Here is a 17,395-nt window from a genome sequence, read left to right as displayed (position 1 = left end):
GCAGAGAAGGAAGGTGGATTTACTGTGTGTCCAAAAGACCAGGTGGAAAAGTAGCAAGGCTAGAAGCTTAGGAGCAGGTAAGAAATTAAATGGAGAAATGTAGGAGTTATCCTGAAAGATGAGTTTGTAAGGAATGTTCTGAAGGTGAAAAGAGTATCAGATAGGATGAGGAGTCTGAAGCTGGAAATTGATGGTGTAATGTTTAATAAAAGTTTTGAAGCCTTCATCTCTGGAGACACAGCGACATCTGGTGGTGTTCTTACATTAAAGCAGCCATTCACTGGAGCATTGCCATACCCCCTTTATGTACATCACCTACAGTATATTACTGCAAATATTTAAAAATCATCCAGCTTTATGTTTGTGTAAAAATATTAATGTCCTTTACACTTGTACAGCAGTAAATGCATACATCACTGCACTTATGATTAAAACATATTCTACATGTATTGTTCAAACGGGCCACAATTCTTCTTTCCCTTTGATATGACGCTGTTTGGAGGCTCTCGTTGTGACTGGTGAATGCTGGTGCTATGGCATTATTGTGCAGAGCTGCAGTGATACCCACCCTATTTGGTGTTATCCAGTTGAAAATGCTCTCAGACGTTAGTCGTTTTCCACCATTACTAAAAAAAATTCAATCGTAACTCCCACTTAAATCCCATTATTTTCTTTTATCAAGGAACCATTATATATGGGATTTTAACATCAAATATTAAAACAATATGCTTCACAAGAGTGAATCAAACTTTGGAGCTTTGGTATTGTCTGCCATTTATATACAGTACTGTGCAAAAGTCTTAGGCACGATATTATATGCTGTTCCGATTTTGTTATATATGTTTATCATGTCTGCATAATTATGTACAAAATCATTTAGTATTTCCATATATAACTTAAAAATTAATAAATAAATTACATTCCAATAGAATATATGCATGGCTATAAAGATTATAAATAATTAAAATTCCATTCTTTTCCTGTAAAATATCAATATTACAAATATTCCTTTCTAAACATTCTACTGCGTTGCCACAGGCGCTGACGTCATCCTCGTGCGTTTGAGTCAGGGTCGTGGCTAAAAGGGATATAAAGCTCCAACCAGAAACTAACAATGAAATGAATTGTTATACCTATTGTATCATTTTTCACATCTAAAACTAATCCTTTCTGTAATACAAAAAGTTTTATTGTTGTATAGTGAAAGAAAAAAAACGTTAGATTGATGTTTGCATGCCCTATAGAGCTCGAGCTGTATTCCTTCTAGCCCAAACTGTATTAAACCCATAATCAAAATCAAATTACAATTATTTAAAAGAATATAGTACCACAAGCTGTTCATAAAATTTTAAATGTAATTTTAATATTTTTGGAATCCTATTAACTTTGTATTGGTTAAACAAGACCAAAAAAAGTTACAGAATTAGTCATTCAGAATGTTTTGAACTGACAGTTGTTTTTCTGTAGTTTTACTAAAACTGCATAAAAACTAAAAACATTATTGTTTATACTGTTTTATATTGCCCTTTAAAATGTCACTTTACTCAACTAAAATAAGCACACTTGCACTATTCTTATTGCACTGTTCCATTTTTCACCATATCAGCCTTCTTCTTCTTTGTCTTTCGGCTGTTCCCTTTCAGGGTTCGCCACAGCGAATCATTTGCCTCCATCTAACCCTATCCTCTGCATCCTCTTCTCTCACACCAACTAACTTCATGTCCTCTCTCACTTTGGTCTTCCTCTAGACCTCCTGGCTGGCAGTTCCAACCTCAGCTTCCTTCTACCGATATATTCACAATCTCTCCTCTGAACATGTCCAAACCACCTCAATCTGGCCTATCTGACTTTATCTCCAAAACATCTAACGCGGGTTGTCCCTCTGATGAACTCATTCTTAATCCTATCCATCCTTGTCACTCCCAAAGAGAACCTCAACATCTTCAGCTCTGCTACCTCCAGCTCTGCCTCCTGTCTTTTCTTCAGCGCCACTGTCTCTAAGCCGTAGAGCATTGCTGGTCTCACCACTGTCCTGTACACCTTTCCTTTCATTCTCGCTGATACTCTTTTATCGCACAACACACCTGACACTTTTCTCCACCCATTCCAACCTGCCTGTACCCGCCTCTTCACCTCCTTTGAACACTATTTACCATATCAGCCTTCTGTGTTGTAAACTGTCCTTTTTTGCAGAACAGTAACTCAATTATCTTACCTCTGTTGTTCTCTAAGTTCTCCAGTGTTATTTTAGTTTTTTTTAGGTTTATTTAAGATTTTTTAGTGTTATTTGTAACAAGGGTTGAGAGAAATGTAATTTCAATTCTCTATATGTATGCACTGTACATGTAGCAGAATTGACAATAACGTTGACTTTGATATTGCCTGATAAGGACAAATATTAGATTAGATTAGATTCAACTTTATTGTCATTACACATGTACAAGTACAAGGCACCGAAATGCAGTTTAGGTCTAACCAGGAGTGCAATTAGTAAAAAGTGCAGGATAAAGGTATAAAGTCTAAGTACACTTAAGAGGGATATGTGCAGGGAGAAGCTATGGGTAACTTTTACAGAAGGATATTATGGTAACTGGTATGGCTGGTAACTATACTTATAAATTTACAATGGATGAGCCATATACAGTGGTGTGAAAAACGATTTGCCCCCTTCCTGATTTCTTATTCTTTTGCATGTTTGTCACACTTAAATGTTTCTGCTCATCAAAAACCGTTAACTATTAGTCAAAGATAACATAATTGAACACAAAATGCAGTTTTTAAATGAAGGTTTACGTTATTAAGGGAGAAAAAAAACTCCAAATCTACATGGCCCTGTGTGAAAAAGTGATTGCCCCCCCCCCCCCCCCCTGTTTAAAAATAACTTAACTGTTGTTTATCACACCTGAGTTCAATTTCTGTAGTCACCCCCAGGCCTGATTACTGCCACACCTGTTTCAATCAAGAAATCACTTAAATAGGAGCTACCTGACACAGAGAAGTAGACCAAAAGCACCTCAAAAGCTAGACATCATGCCAAAATCCAAAGAAATTCAGGAACAAATGAGAACAAAAGTAATTGAGATCTATCAGTCTGGTAAAGGTTATAAAGCCATTTCTAAAGCTTTGGGACTCCAGCGAACCACAGTGAAAGCCATTATCCACAAATGGCAAAAACATGGAACAGTGGTGAACCTTCCCAGGAGTGGCCGGCCGACCAAAATTACCCGAGAGGCCACAAAAGACCCCAGGACAACATCTAAAGAACTGCAGGCCTCACTTGCCTTAATTAAGGTCAGTGTTCACGACTCCACCATAAGAAAGAGACTGGGCAAAAACGGCCTGCATGGCAGATTTCCAAGGCACACACCACTTTTAAGCAAAAAGAACATTAAGGCTCGTCTCAATTTTGCTAAAAAAACATCTCAATGATTGCCAAGACTTTTGGGAAAATACCTTGTGGACTGACGAGACAAAAGTTGAACTTTTTGGAAGGTGCGTGTCCCGTTACATCTGGCGTAAAAGTAACACAGCATTTCAGAAAAAGAACATCATGCCAACAGTAAAATATAGTGGTGGTAGTGTGATGGTCTGGGGTTGTTTTGCTGCTTCAGGACCTGGAAGGCTTGCTGTGATAAATGGAACCATGAATTCTACTATTTACCAAAAAATCCTGAAGGAGAATGTCCGGCCATCTGTTCGTCAACTCAAGCTGAAGCGATCTTGGGTGCTGCAGCAGGACAATGACCCAAAACACACCAGAAAATCTACCCCTGAATGGCTGAAGAAAAAACAAAATGAAGACTTTGGAGTGGCCTAGTCAAAGTCCTGACCTGAATCCTATTGAGATGTTGTGGCATGACCTTAAAAAGGCGGTTCATGCTAGAAAACCCTCAAATAAAGCTGAATTACAACAATTCTGCAAAGATGAGTGGGCCAAAATTCCTCCAGAGCGCTGTAAAAGACTTGTTGCAAGTTATCGCAAACCCTTGATTGCAGTTATTGCTGCTAAGGGTGGCCTAACCAGTTATTAGGTTCAGGGGGCAATTACTTTTTCACACAGGGCCATGTAGGTTTGGATTTTTTTTCTCCCTAAATAATAAAAACCATCATTTAAAAACTGCATTTTGTGTTTACTTGTTATATCTTTGACTAATAGTTAAATGTGTTTGATGATCAGAAACATTTTGTGTGACAAACATGCAAAAGAATAAGAAATTAGGAAGGAGGCAAATAGTTTTTCACACCACTGTATACAGGTTGTTATTAACTGTAGTCAAAAATTTGCAAATAGATGTGAACATAATGTGCAGGATATTATGTAAGCATAGTATACATATTGCAAGTTACTATAATTATAAATTTACAGTGGGTGGTCAATATATACAAGTTGTTATTAACTGTAGACAGGAATTTACAAATAGATATGAGCATAATGTAAAATGTATAATGTAATAGTTCATAAAACACCACAATAAAAAGAAGGATGGGAACAGTTTAGTAACCTTTAAAGTGGCACTTATTCAGTAAACAGGCAATTTTAGTCAATAAAACATTTTATTTAGAGGCAGAGCTGCTCCGTTTAAGAGTGTACTCCACCCAACCTGTACACTCAATCTGCTCATTCATTCATTTATTTATGCTGTGGTAGCAGTCCATAAAAGAGAATCCTTCAAACTCTTGGTCAGAATAAAATGATGAGGCCTAAAACATTTCACGAGGCCTAAAAACATCTGTAGCACAAAACTGACACCGATACACATTGCCAACCCTTACTTTGAGGGAAAACCTGTCTGTCTTTCGTCTCACACTAATATGTGTCTGTCGACAACAATTAAACGAACAATTAAATGACGAAAATAAAGAAAAAAAAATTAATATTGACTAACCACACCAAGCCTTACCGCCGCCATGTTCTTCCACGCTAAAATAAAGGTACTTACATATAAATAGGATTACCGCTGATTGGCCAACGCAGGAGCTCCTTTCACTAATGAGAAAGCTTTCGACACGCCCCCTACCTTTCAGCACGCTGATTGGCCAACCAGGAAGATCCATTCACCAATGAGAAACCTTTCGGCACGCCCCTACCTTTCGACACGCCCCCTACCTTTTGACATGCCCTCTACCCTTCGGAACGCCCCAACCTTTCGTCACGCCTAATTGCTCCAGCAGCTCTGGCCTCTTTGCATTGCAATGGGTGTATTTACTTCCTTTTCGCATTGCACGTATAATGAACTCTAAAATCGACACTATCAAACTTGAAAATGATATAACATCAAATCAAACATCACATTATTAAAAGTAATGAATTTTCTTATGCAGCACGGCTAAAAAAAATTATAAAAATGTTATGCTCTGATTAATCCAATCTGGTAACCAATTAAGGGGCGAGGTAGATGACGTAGCCAAAGTGGAGCTTTTCTTTTACCTTACAAATGGAACAAAAATCTATACCTAGAGTGGGTACAAGTACAGCTTTGTGATGGTCGATTATTTGTTTGACCAAATGGCCATAAGCTTACAGCTTAAGCTCAAAACGAGCAGAAGTTGCAGTTTGCATCCTTCATTTCGTGTACCAGTTTGGGGTTACAAAAAGAATCCTTACTGATCAAGGAAAGGAATTTGTTAATTCGGTATGGGTGAACACACACACAAACACACTTTTATTTCTATATATATATATATATATATATATATATATACTTATATGTGTGTGTATATATGTATATGTAATTGCACACCAATTAGCCATAACTTTATGACCACTTGACCACTATATGTACTGTATATGACATGTATTGATATAATGTCATAGGTTACATAAATAACATTCATCAGCAAATATACATCAAGAAAACTAATAGGCACTCATGGGCACCCAAGGCTCACCCATGCATGTTCTACAGAAAAGCCAGTGCAGCACAGCACAAATCAGAGAAAAAAGTCAATGTTCGCCAGGATAGAAATAACACCCATTGCATCACAGTCTGCTTAGCAGGAAAAGAGTTCAAGGTTGTTGATCCGGCCTCCAAAATCCCCAGATCTCAATCCAACTGAGCATCCATGGAATGTGTTGGAGAAAAAAGGCCAATCCATGCCAGCGCCACCCCACAATCTACAGCAGCTAAAGGATCTGCAACTAAACAAAAGTCCTAGTGCCAGTCACACAGTGCCTAGTGCACACCCCCCAAGGTCTTTTGAGGGGCCAGATCTGCCCCATAAGCACAAGGCGAACACACAATATTTGTCATAATGTTTTGCATGGTTATGGCTGATCATGTGTATAATTTTGGCCTTAATTTCGTGTATGTGCATCCAAATTTCTTTCAAGGAATTGTACACCTTTTCACATTTGTGCTCTTAGATAAACAATGGTCTGTGTGCTAAGCTTGGCATCAAGCGAAGTCTTTGCTCCCCTTATCATCCCCAAACAAATTGCTTGGTGAAAAGATTAAATGGAACTATTCAAAGGTAAGTAAAGTGTGTGTTACAAAAGTTCTACTGTGTCAATTATTTGTCTTTGCAAATGATAAACATATACATCTTAATAATGCCTTTAATATGTTAAAGTTAAGATGTGCATAATGTATTGATATAATTTGTCATAAGTGTAACTAGCGCACACTGTGTGTGTACGAGACAGATTTAGAGATTAATGCATCTTGGGCTTGTCTGTCTAGCACATACCACAAATGCTTGATTGAATTCATATCTGTGGACTTTATTAATGTACCTTTAATGTCCATAACACTATTAATCAATTTTAATCATTTCACCTTTAAGAGCTCTGTTATGGTTGATTGCTGTTTTTTTTTATGTATTTAAAAGTTTTATTGTGCCATTGTGATGTCTAAAATGTTTGTCAGAGCACTTGGAAAACTGGTGGAGGAAAGATTAGACACATGGGATGAGTACTTTGATGCAGCGATGTTCGGCCTTTGAACTAAAAACCAGGCTACCTCCAAGTACTCCCCTTATTTTTTAAGCTTTGGGAGAGAGGCTCGGTATCCCTCTGAAGTGCCACAGGATTATTTGGTTAGTAAAGGGATGTGTGCGTGTGTGTGTGTGTGTGTGCAGGTATTATTTAAGTTTTTACTCCTAAGACTTTACTCTATTATTTACAGATTTATAGTAGCGTGGAAGCAGTCATTGCTGAGGAAGCTGTCTGTGAGGACCTAAAAAGACTTGACTCAATCAAACAAATTGTACAAGCAAATGTAAAAAAACAACAGGAGCACATACAGCGGAGAGTCAGGTCTGGTGCACCCATTGTGGACTTTAAGGTTGGGGACCAGGTGGAGGCAGAACAAGCGTTGTGAGCAAAGGAAGGGGGGCAAATTGGAGCCAAAATTTCTTGGTCCTTTTACAATTTTGTCCCTAGATAGAAAATGCGCTGAAATTCTCGGACCAAATGGCACTGTGCACAAAAAGTTTAACACAGATCATTTAAAACCTTCCTTTGCAAATAAAAGGTAAGACATTGGCTAAAACAACTGCCCCTATATCTGCATGTATAGGTACATCAACTCCCAAGCCGTCTGTTTTTTTTTCATGCACCTCCTGCCACAGCAGCACCATCAGGCACAACTCAACCCTCAGGCACAATCATCACCACCACTGGACCCTCAGGCACAGTCATCACCACAACTCAACCCTCAGGCACAATCATCACCACTACTGGACCCTCAGGCAAAGTCATCACCACAACTCAACCCTCAGGCACAATCATCACCACCACTGGATCTTTAGACACGATCAGCGAGATACAATGCTTGTAATGCATCCATGGAAAAAGGTGACCAGGGTTAACTATTTTTCCTTTCAACTGCTGGTAACTGTTACAAGTAAATAGGGGACAATTTTAAGAGGATAAAATGTTAACATTGATCATGTTTAAACTTAAAACTAGCATTACACAGTAAACTGTGACATTAACATTGTTTACTGTAATACTGTCACAGATCTGCAAGATGCTTGGGCAGGAAAGGATACCCATGTTATCCTTTTAAAAGTGGGATCGTACAAGCTATATTATTGGAACATTGGACGAATAGGTCCTAAGATAGAACTGCAGAGTGAGGTAATATTGAAATATTGTAGGGAATATTTAATTTCTAGTGTGATTCATTGATATGTGTGTAGAGAACAGTGTTTTCTTTCTTTGACTTTGACACGCTGCCCTCTTACGGATGATCCCAAGGATACTGATGGTAAGGATGATGATAACACGGACAATGAAGGTCCGGATGGGAGCCCCAAAACCTTACATGTCCTTACATTTTTCTGCCGCAAAACTCACTGTTGAAGTGCCTGATTCAGTTTCTTTATCCCACTTCACAAATATGTGTGTAAATAATTGCTTCCTTGCTTCACAGAACAGCTCTCTTCCTGCTGCCCTTGAATGGGTGCCAAACAGTTCATGGGCTGAACACAGGGACGAGGTGGGGTTTGTACACGACTTTCCTTATGAAGCTAAATTGAAACACTCGCAACCTGTGTACATCAAACAATATCCACTCTCCGAGGATAAGGCCTCAGGAATAGATGAAATTTTAAGCTCACTGCTCAAGCAGGATGTCGTTAAACCATGTGTAAGTTCTTACAACACACCTGTTAATCCAGTACCAAAACTTAATGGTACGTGGAGATTTACGCAAGATTTGAGAAAAATAAATGACATAATTATCTCTGTTGCACCTCTGTTTTTTTTAGCTGTAGTAAGAAATGCACTTGATGATCTAACTCTCCCCACTGATTCTGTTGTCCTATTGCACACAGATGACTTACTGGTGTCCACCGCTTCGCCTGCTGTTTGCGAAGAAGCCACCATTTGACTCCTGGCACAGAAGGTTTTCAAGGTATCAAAGATTAAATTACAGTTTGGGCCATGTGGCCCATTCAAATATCTTTTGGTTTTGGTCGACAAGTTTTCTAGGGGGGTGGAAGCTGGTGGTGACCCGGGTCCTAGCGAAATAAATAATACAGTGGTTAATCAATCGGAATGTAGGTCCTACCGTCGCGGCGCTCGGCGGTACCGTTTGGCTTTGTGCGTTTGCTGGCTTTTACCATTGAGTGGCGCTATATAACTACAGGCTGACGCCTCATGCCTTAGTTCATTCTCTGCTGGATTAATGAGACACAGAGTTTTAGAACTGCACGTAGTAGCGGATAAAATCAAGTAAAACATTGTAGTTAAACAAATTTATAATCACAGAACTAAAATGACGATACAAATGTAGAATTTAAATTAAATTAAATCTTATTAGGATCAAATTTAAACAAAATAAATGTTAACACAGTGAGCCTTTAAATTTTATCACGTGTAATTAGAAAAGACGCGTGTAGGGTTTTGTGTCGTCTTATATCTTGTGTTCTTTAAATTTATAGTAGATTTATTAACTAAAATAAATGACCATAAAAATTATAACATTGTCAGGACGTTCTACTGCGTCAGCTGATGTTGGTCATTCAGCCCCGCTTGTGTTTGTGCGTTATTATAAGAATGAAATGCAGTAGACTGTTATGACCTGTAAACGGGTTCGACCCATGTTGCACGGGTGGCACCATAAAGCACGGACACGAGGCGAGGTCTTACAGGAAAAGGGTAATTTATTTAAAATGGGGAAGGAAAGTGTTGAAGGAGGGAGAATGGAAAGAAAGGGATAAAGGTTGTGCATGTGCAGTTCCGGGGGCTGTGCCACACTGGCATGCAGGCACACAGCTGACGATAAGTGTTGGTGCGAGTGGCAGAACTAAGCACGCGGAGGCAGCGCTCCTGCACGCTCCCTCGTGACGGCGCTTCTCCCGCTGTCGATGGCCGGCGCGAGTTCTCGCTGACGCAAAAACCTAACCACACTTTTCCTCTTCGGCAGCGGGGCTGCGAGGGCGGGCACGGTGCGGGAGTGAAGGTGCCGCGGGAGCTCGCGCAGCTCTCTCGCGCTGTCCTCAGCGCGGAGATCAAAGGGCGGAATTCTAGTGTCCTTGTTTAAAGCCCCTCGGGCGCGTCACATCTCCCCACTGACATGCTTTTTTTTTATATTCTCCATTACATCACGTACTTCCCAGACCTCAGACAAACCTCCGCGCCTTGCTTTTATAATGCGGAGCAAGCCCGAGATCATATTAACGTTAATTATCGCCAGCCGGCACAAATAGGCGGCTCCCGTCCCTTTGCTGCCTATTCAGGGAGCCTACGGAGTGAGGGAGTAGTTATAGTAGATTTGGGCGTACACCCATCGCACGCGCACGCCGTGGCAGATCATCATAATTGTCCTAAACTTGTATTTCATAAGGTTTTCCGAGCGGTGGTACAGCGCAACGGGGGTCATTATTTACTATTAAACATTAAACGAATTTACAAAACTTAATGCGTGCGATTAAGCGCTGATTCCACGTAGGAAAGTAAAGAAGAGGATCCTGATGCTCAACATTCCGGAGACCAAACCCCATTTAAATTAAATTAACAAATATTGCATGTAAATAACAATAGCCCACGTTTAAAAAAGCATTTTTATTTAGATTATAAAAAAATAATCCTGCATCTGTTTTAGGTGTTCCAGCTGCCACTGTTCTAAAATTCAAATTAAATCAAATCTTATTAGGATAAAATTTAAGCACAAAAAATGTTAACAAAGTGAGCCTTTAGATTTTATCACTTGTAATTAGAAAAAAAGCGTGTATGGATTTGTGTCATCTTATTTCTTGTGTTCTTTAAATTTATAGTAGATTTATTAACTGAAATAAATGACCATAACATTAAAACAGTGTTAGGACGTTCTACTGCGTCAGCAGATGTCGGTCTTTCAGCCCCGCTTGTGTTTTTGCGTTATTATAAGAATGAAATGCTGTAGACTGTTATGATTTGTAACGGGTTCGACCAATGTTACTCAAACAACTCAGTTCAGGTGTAAGTAAATGTCTGTGCTGTTTGAGGGAGGGACGTGCTAATGATTTGGTCGGCTCTGTGTGTGTGTGTGTGTGTGTGTGTGAGAGAGAGGGGTGTCGCGGTCGTTTTCAGTGAAACAAAGGCTCAGCTGAAAAATGTTAGGCACATCAGTCACTTAACCACCAATAAAAGGTATTTGAGTGTTATGATAGTTGTAATATAACAGATGCGCACTGAATACTAAACCTAAACCAGGCACGGAGATTAATGAACCAAGATAGCCCCCATACCCGTTTAAAAAAATAAAATAAATAAAAATACCAAAGAATATTATTGTGTATAGACTGATTAAAAACAATGCAATTTATGCTATCATAAGGAAAATAAGTTCTTCCATTCCAATGATTAAAAAAGGTAACAATGTCAACTTTAGAATCTAGAATCCAGGAGATTAAAATTACACAAATTGAAATCAATGAAAGTCTCCAGAAGAGCCTCAGATTCAAGAGGTTTTTAAAGTGGGGAGAGGTCCATTACAGTTTCTCTGAATGTATAGGTGAGAACAGCCGATTCACACCTGGGGAGGGTGAATAATTTGCATTTGAATGTTGTCTGGCATTGTAAAGCACTATAGTGACACTAAAAGAACAACCCAGGATTAATAGGAATTCTTATACTGCATAAACATTATTTAGCACAAAAAAATTCCTCGCGCTCGGGAAAACTATGCGTGCGGTTGAGCGCTTTTTAGACTATAGGAAATTAAATCGGAGGGGTTTTATTTAGACTATTAAAAAAATAACCTGCGTCTATTTTTAGGCGTGCCAGCTGCCACTTTTTAGTTAGAAGTTTTCAATATAAAGCTTATAATGCCCACATGACATGACGGAATAAGGCACGGCTGGTGATGATTGGGATGATTGGGAGGAGTGGATTTTACTACGCGGTGTGAGTGCAATGGCCATCCGTCTGCTCGCGCTGACTCTGCTCTCCGCGGATGGTACCGCCCCCCTCCCACCTCTCGCTCCTTTGAAGTCCATGGGGCGCGTTCCATTTGCCCTGCTTGCATGCCGCACTTCCGCGTTGTTGCACGCGCGCTGCATACACAGCGCGTATTAAAATCCACTGTAGCCCAACAAACCCCGAGTATTTTATAGCGCGGGGTGCAAGCCCGAGCAACGATAGCTCACCAGTCATGTGTAATTCTGCGGTCCCGCTGCTTCGCATGTCTGAAGGGGAGGCCGCCTAACTAGTGCGCGAGGAGCGATATTGATTTGGGCGCACGCCGTGACAGGCTGAAAAAACTGTGTCAGATTAATGTGCAAAAACTATATAATAAAACTATATAAGACTACATGCCTTTATAAGACTCAACTTTTATTTAAGCGCACTCACAATAACGAAAAAACGTTGTGATTTTGTAAGTGTTGTGATTTTGTAAGTGTTGTAAGCTGCGCTGCTCTGTATTGTTTTTGGTGAACTTGAGCGCGTCAAAAAATGAACTCAAACGTTTTTTAAATGGTCAGAGTCAGTCTGCTTGCTGTTTTCCCGACGCGTTCATAATCATTAGTCTACTTCTGCCGGTGCGCTCTGGAAAACTCCCTGCATGCGGCTGAGCGCTGATTAAAACTATGGAGTAAATTAAAGAGGAGAATCACGATGCCGAGTCGAAGTCCTGAGCCCAAACCTCATTTAAATTAAATTAACAAATATTATAAGTAAAAAACAATAGCCCATGTTTAGAAACCGTTTATAAATTCTTTCCGACATGAGTTGGCCCGGTGTTATGCGCAGAGCGCCGGGAGATTTCCTGAAGCTCAGAAATCACTGGGCATGTTTTCTAAATAGCCGCTATCTTTAATAACTGATGGAGGTTTTGAGCTGTATACACACGCATTCCTGCCTAAACAACTCTTAAAACTACACCTGTAACACAAGAAACAGTAATATTTCAAACATTCTGCAGGCTGATATTTGGAGAAAGGAAAGAATAATGAATAAACCAGTTGTTGGGTCAAAATAACCCAACCAGGTGTTCATTTGTAAACTACATCTCATATGAGCCAACATGAGCAACCCAACAATGTGTTTAAAGTACCTGAAATAATGCAGAACTTAAATAACAATAAACCGATACAGAGATACGCTGTATAACGGTTACTGTTGTATTTACGGCAACGAGCGAAAATGTCACTTTGCGCCACCTGGCGGCCATTTTACGAATGACTTTGAAATGCAACTGATTTATTTTGGCCGCTGACGTTTTTACGCGGCGGTGAGCGCGACGGTAATAACCATTCCAATTGATCAACTACTGTACCTCGATTTATCTGCTGTTCTAGCTGAAATAAGAATGACACCAAGAAAAGACGTGCACGTCACCACATGAAATTATAATTGGCAGACCCTTTCCCGTGCCATGGAGGAAAGGCAAACCCGCGATAGGAACGACTGATCTTGATGTACATATTGCTGAATATTTTGCTGCTCTAATATATACTCTAACTAAACATTATGAACAAATTGCTGATTTGACTCCAATACCCTCAACAAAACCCACGCATCCTTTTAGTGTGGGAGATACTGTTCTGGTAAAATCTTTGACCCCAAAAAACTGGGAGATTGTAGATATGACAGACCACCAGAAATAATTGCAATCACTCGTACTGCTGCCTTGACTGATCTTTTTCCACAGTGTATTCATCCTACTAGGCTGAAGAGATGTACTGTCGGCGTGAGATCAAAAGATAAATAAATGCTTGTGTATTATTATCTCTCTTTTTGTGATTTAAGATGACCAACCTGTGACGTGACACAGAGGGATCGCCTTGGATTGCCACGGGCCACAACTTCACTTCTGCTATTAGTGTATCATTCCTGGTGGTGTCTTAGCCCCTCGTGAGGTGGGACGAGTGCAGATTGGGCGTGCCCGCACTCCGAGCACTGTAGCGTCAAAAAAGGCAATAGTTCACCACTAGTAGCTATGTATAAGTCAGACCTGTTGTGTATCTTTGGTCCATGCATTTTTGATTGTGTGCAAAATCTTGTGTATAAGTATGTTTTAGGTTATGTTCCTGTGCCGCGTCCGAAGACCTATTATCTGCAGGCAACTTCTGGAAAGCCCAATGTTTCTTATGAATAAAAGGGGGGAATTGTAGGGAATATTTAATTTCTAGTGTTTTATGATATTATGTGTGCATGAGAACAGAGTGTTTTCTTTCTTTGACCTCGACATGCTGCACTATTAGCAAACACATTCCTTAGTATAATCTACTGTATGTTCAGGTCGTGAAACCGTTGGAGGCTCCTAACTAAGAACAACTCCCAAGCTCCTGTTCTTTTCTATGTTATCTTTTATAAACATTCTGGACCAGATGTATCCACTCCTATACCCCTCCTTTTGGTACTTTTGTGTGTGTGTGTGTGTGTGTGCATATATACTTCTGTCTTCCATAATAAACTTTAAACATCTCACTGAGCAATGACTTGTGTGTTTAATTGGGGGGTTCCCTGAGCAGGACAGCAGAATACAGGCGGAGCACTGAGTAGACCAAAAGGGGTCTACCAAAAAAACAAGAAATCCTTACAATCTGGTGGCTCGTCGGGGATACCACTAATCAGGTGAGTGCTGCTTTTTGTTTTTCTCTATAAGGATAGAGCAAGCACGCTACCCTGGTTTTTGGTATCGGGACCACGTAAGGGGGGAAGATTGTCTTGTGGTTAAATTACACTGTATTAAACAAGTCCACAAAAATATTATATATATATATATATATATATATATATATATATATATATATATATAATAAAAAAATCATTGTATTTAACACATTGGCCCTTACACAGAAAATAAAACATACACATACCCTGGAGAGATGTTTTGCCCTTCTGGGCCACCGTATTTAGGTGTGTTTAGTTTCGCTTTAAGAGACAGGTTAAAGAGGTTGTATTAAGGAAACACAACAAACTGATCATAGACTTTGGGACATACAGTAGGGCCTTCTCTATTGGCAGCTTTTAACCAAGAAAATATAAAATTTTACAATAAGTAAGTATAGGTTTGAGTAAAATTGTGCATCGAGTGTAATTCCTAAAATGTTATTAAGCCAGTAAAAAAGACTAAAGCAATAATGCTAAACTGTCTTTCAGGGATGTTTTTGTGTGTGACTTTCCTGATTCTCTTTATGGAATCTCAATCAGGTATGGAAACAACCGTGTGTGTGTGTATAGAGTATGTGTGTGTATGTTTTAGTTTGATAATATAAATTCTAAGCTTTTTTTATTCTTTATTTTATTTATTTATTTTTTTGCAGTTAAAGTTCTATATGTCAGATAAAATGAAAGTATTTTACACTGGGTCTGCTGGCATTTTAAGGCTTATGCATTGTGTTTTTACACCCAAATGACAGCCAACAGAGAACATGCATTCATCATAATTATATATTTAAATCTTCCAACAAAAATGTGCGATGAGAATGCAGCACCTCATGACTTAAGAGCTGTAGACATTTCCACATCTCTTTCACATAGAACTTAAAGTCAGGCATCTTAATGTTTTATACCTTTATTTTATAGTGGCTTGCAAATTCCCTGGCTTGTTTAAAGAAATCCTGTCATTTTTCCTCACATATCACCAGTGTTAGTTTTTTTTCAAAAGTAGGCTATATTCACTGAACATTGTAGATATTGCTCCTGTACTCACATGCCACCTGCCTGTGGAATAGACTAAGTACACTACATTTCTTTATTACCCACAAAGATGACCTGTACTGTATATGCTTTTACACCTTGCTGATTCCTACAGAGAGTTGTGGTGTTCTGAACAAAGTTTGCTACCACACACACTTCCCATATTATTGCAGCTGAGCTCTAGACAAAGATTACAGTAATAAACATACTGTATAATACACAGGAATCCTAAAAAATGATCAGCATAAACAAACATATGCTAGTTCGATCATATGTTAAAAAAATGTGCCAAAAACAACATACAATATCTATTTATACCAGTAAATCTGAGAAAAGATCATCAGTCCTCTATATGAATACTTTATTTTGCTTTGCTGATAAGTTTGATACAGAATCAATGGTAGAGCAGCAAACGAAGAACACAGCTAAAAATAAAATAAAAAATAAAAAACATAACCAATGTATAATGTAAGTGGATAAAAAGTCATCTTTCAGTTAGGTAAGAATATTTACCAGCATCAAGAAAAGAATACAATGACTCCCTTGGAAGTCATATCAGAGTCCTCTGGGTTACGAGTCACTTTTTTATGATACTTTGTGCTGTCATACATCATTTTAAAAGGGTGACCCACAAAGTGAATTAATTTCAAGTGATTTTGATATTATGTAAGAAAATATTCCTTGACAAAATTACTAATAAGCAGATTAATTGCATCAGTTTTCCCCCCATGCAATAGACACATCAAGTTGACTCGTGATTTTCCTCATTAAAAGACAATAATTACAAATGTTTACAATTTCCTTTAGAAATAAGCCATTACTGAAGACAAACCACATCACAACTCACCTGGAATTTGCCAGAAAGCATCAGAGTGACCAAAAAAACATCCCTAATCTAAGGAAAAATTATTTTGTGGTCAGAAGTGAGAACGATTGACCTTATTGATCCAAATAGATGGGACATTGTGTGGACCAAGCCTGACACTGCTCGTTCATCTAAAAATATTATTTGATGGTGGTGGACGTGTCATTTTGTGATCATACATTTCCTCAACAAGAACTTAGTCAGTTTGCTATTTAAAAAAATAAAATAATGAAAATTAATAATAAAATGTGCACACACATGCAAACACACACACATGAAAGCAATGATCAGGAAAGCAAACCATTATTCATAACTGGAAATAAAGAAACAAAAAATAGGATCTTCATTTTTATTTTATTTACATACGTCAATATTAGAAAAAAAAGTTTTGACACGAACACATATTAGCCGCAAACAATCAAATGTAAAAAATATATATATTAAATGAATAGAAAAACCCTGGCATTTACTTTCGCACTGTGTAAAGTATAATTAAATAAATGCTGTTTTGTTTCTAACAAAATATATAGTAATATGGCTTTTCCCCCCACAATACAGAGGATCTAAAGGTGTTTGGTCCAGATGCTCCTCTTGTCGCTGACGCTGGTAAAGACCTGATTTTGCCATGTTTTATCAAACCCAGTACCAGTGCTGTGGACATGACAGTGCAGTGGAGGAAACTAGATAAGAACTCATTAGTGCATCTCTATAATAATCATGAAGACAGAAATGAAGATCAGGCTCAGTCCTACAGAGGAAGAACATCACTGTTCATAGAGGAGCTACAGAAAGGCAACGCTTCACTCAAACTCTCAGCTCTCAGAGTCTCTGATGAAGGACAATATCACTGTCACATTGGGAATGAATCCTGGGTGGATGAGACCACTTTTTATGTCTGGGTTAAGGGTAAGATCCATTTCAGTTTTATACAGTGGCTGTTTTAAACTTCTTAACTT

At 38.8% G+C, this 17,395-nt stretch overlaps 2 protein-coding genes across 2 annotated transcripts in view; both read left to right on the top strand.

Moving 5' to 3' along the window:
• LOC128529789 (calpain-1 catalytic subunit-like) overlaps window positions 1-17,395 on the top strand; it is a 314,185-nt gene that overhangs the window by 33,355 nt on the left and 263,435 nt on the right. The window lies entirely within an intron of this gene.
• The window catches only part of LOC128529823 (butyrophilin subfamily 1 member A1-like), a 37,577-nt gene continuing 35,197 nt past the window's right edge, over window positions 15,016-17,395 (top strand). The window contains exons 1-2 of the mRNA XM_053503367.1: window positions 15,016-15,085; window positions 16,998-17,345. Coding sequence (XP_053359342.1) covers window positions 15,016-15,085; window positions 16,998-17,345 — 418 coding nt within the window. The remainder of the gene's footprint in view (window positions 15,086-16,997; window positions 17,346-17,395) is intronic.

This window comes from Clarias gariepinus, chromosome 1 (assembly GCF_024256425.1).
Source record: "Clarias gariepinus isolate MV-2021 ecotype Netherlands chromosome 1, CGAR_prim_01v2, whole genome shotgun sequence".
NCBI lineage: Eukaryota > Metazoa > Chordata > Actinopteri > Siluriformes > Clariidae > Clarias > Clarias gariepinus.
This window is presented reverse-complemented; position numbering and strand designations above follow the sequence as displayed.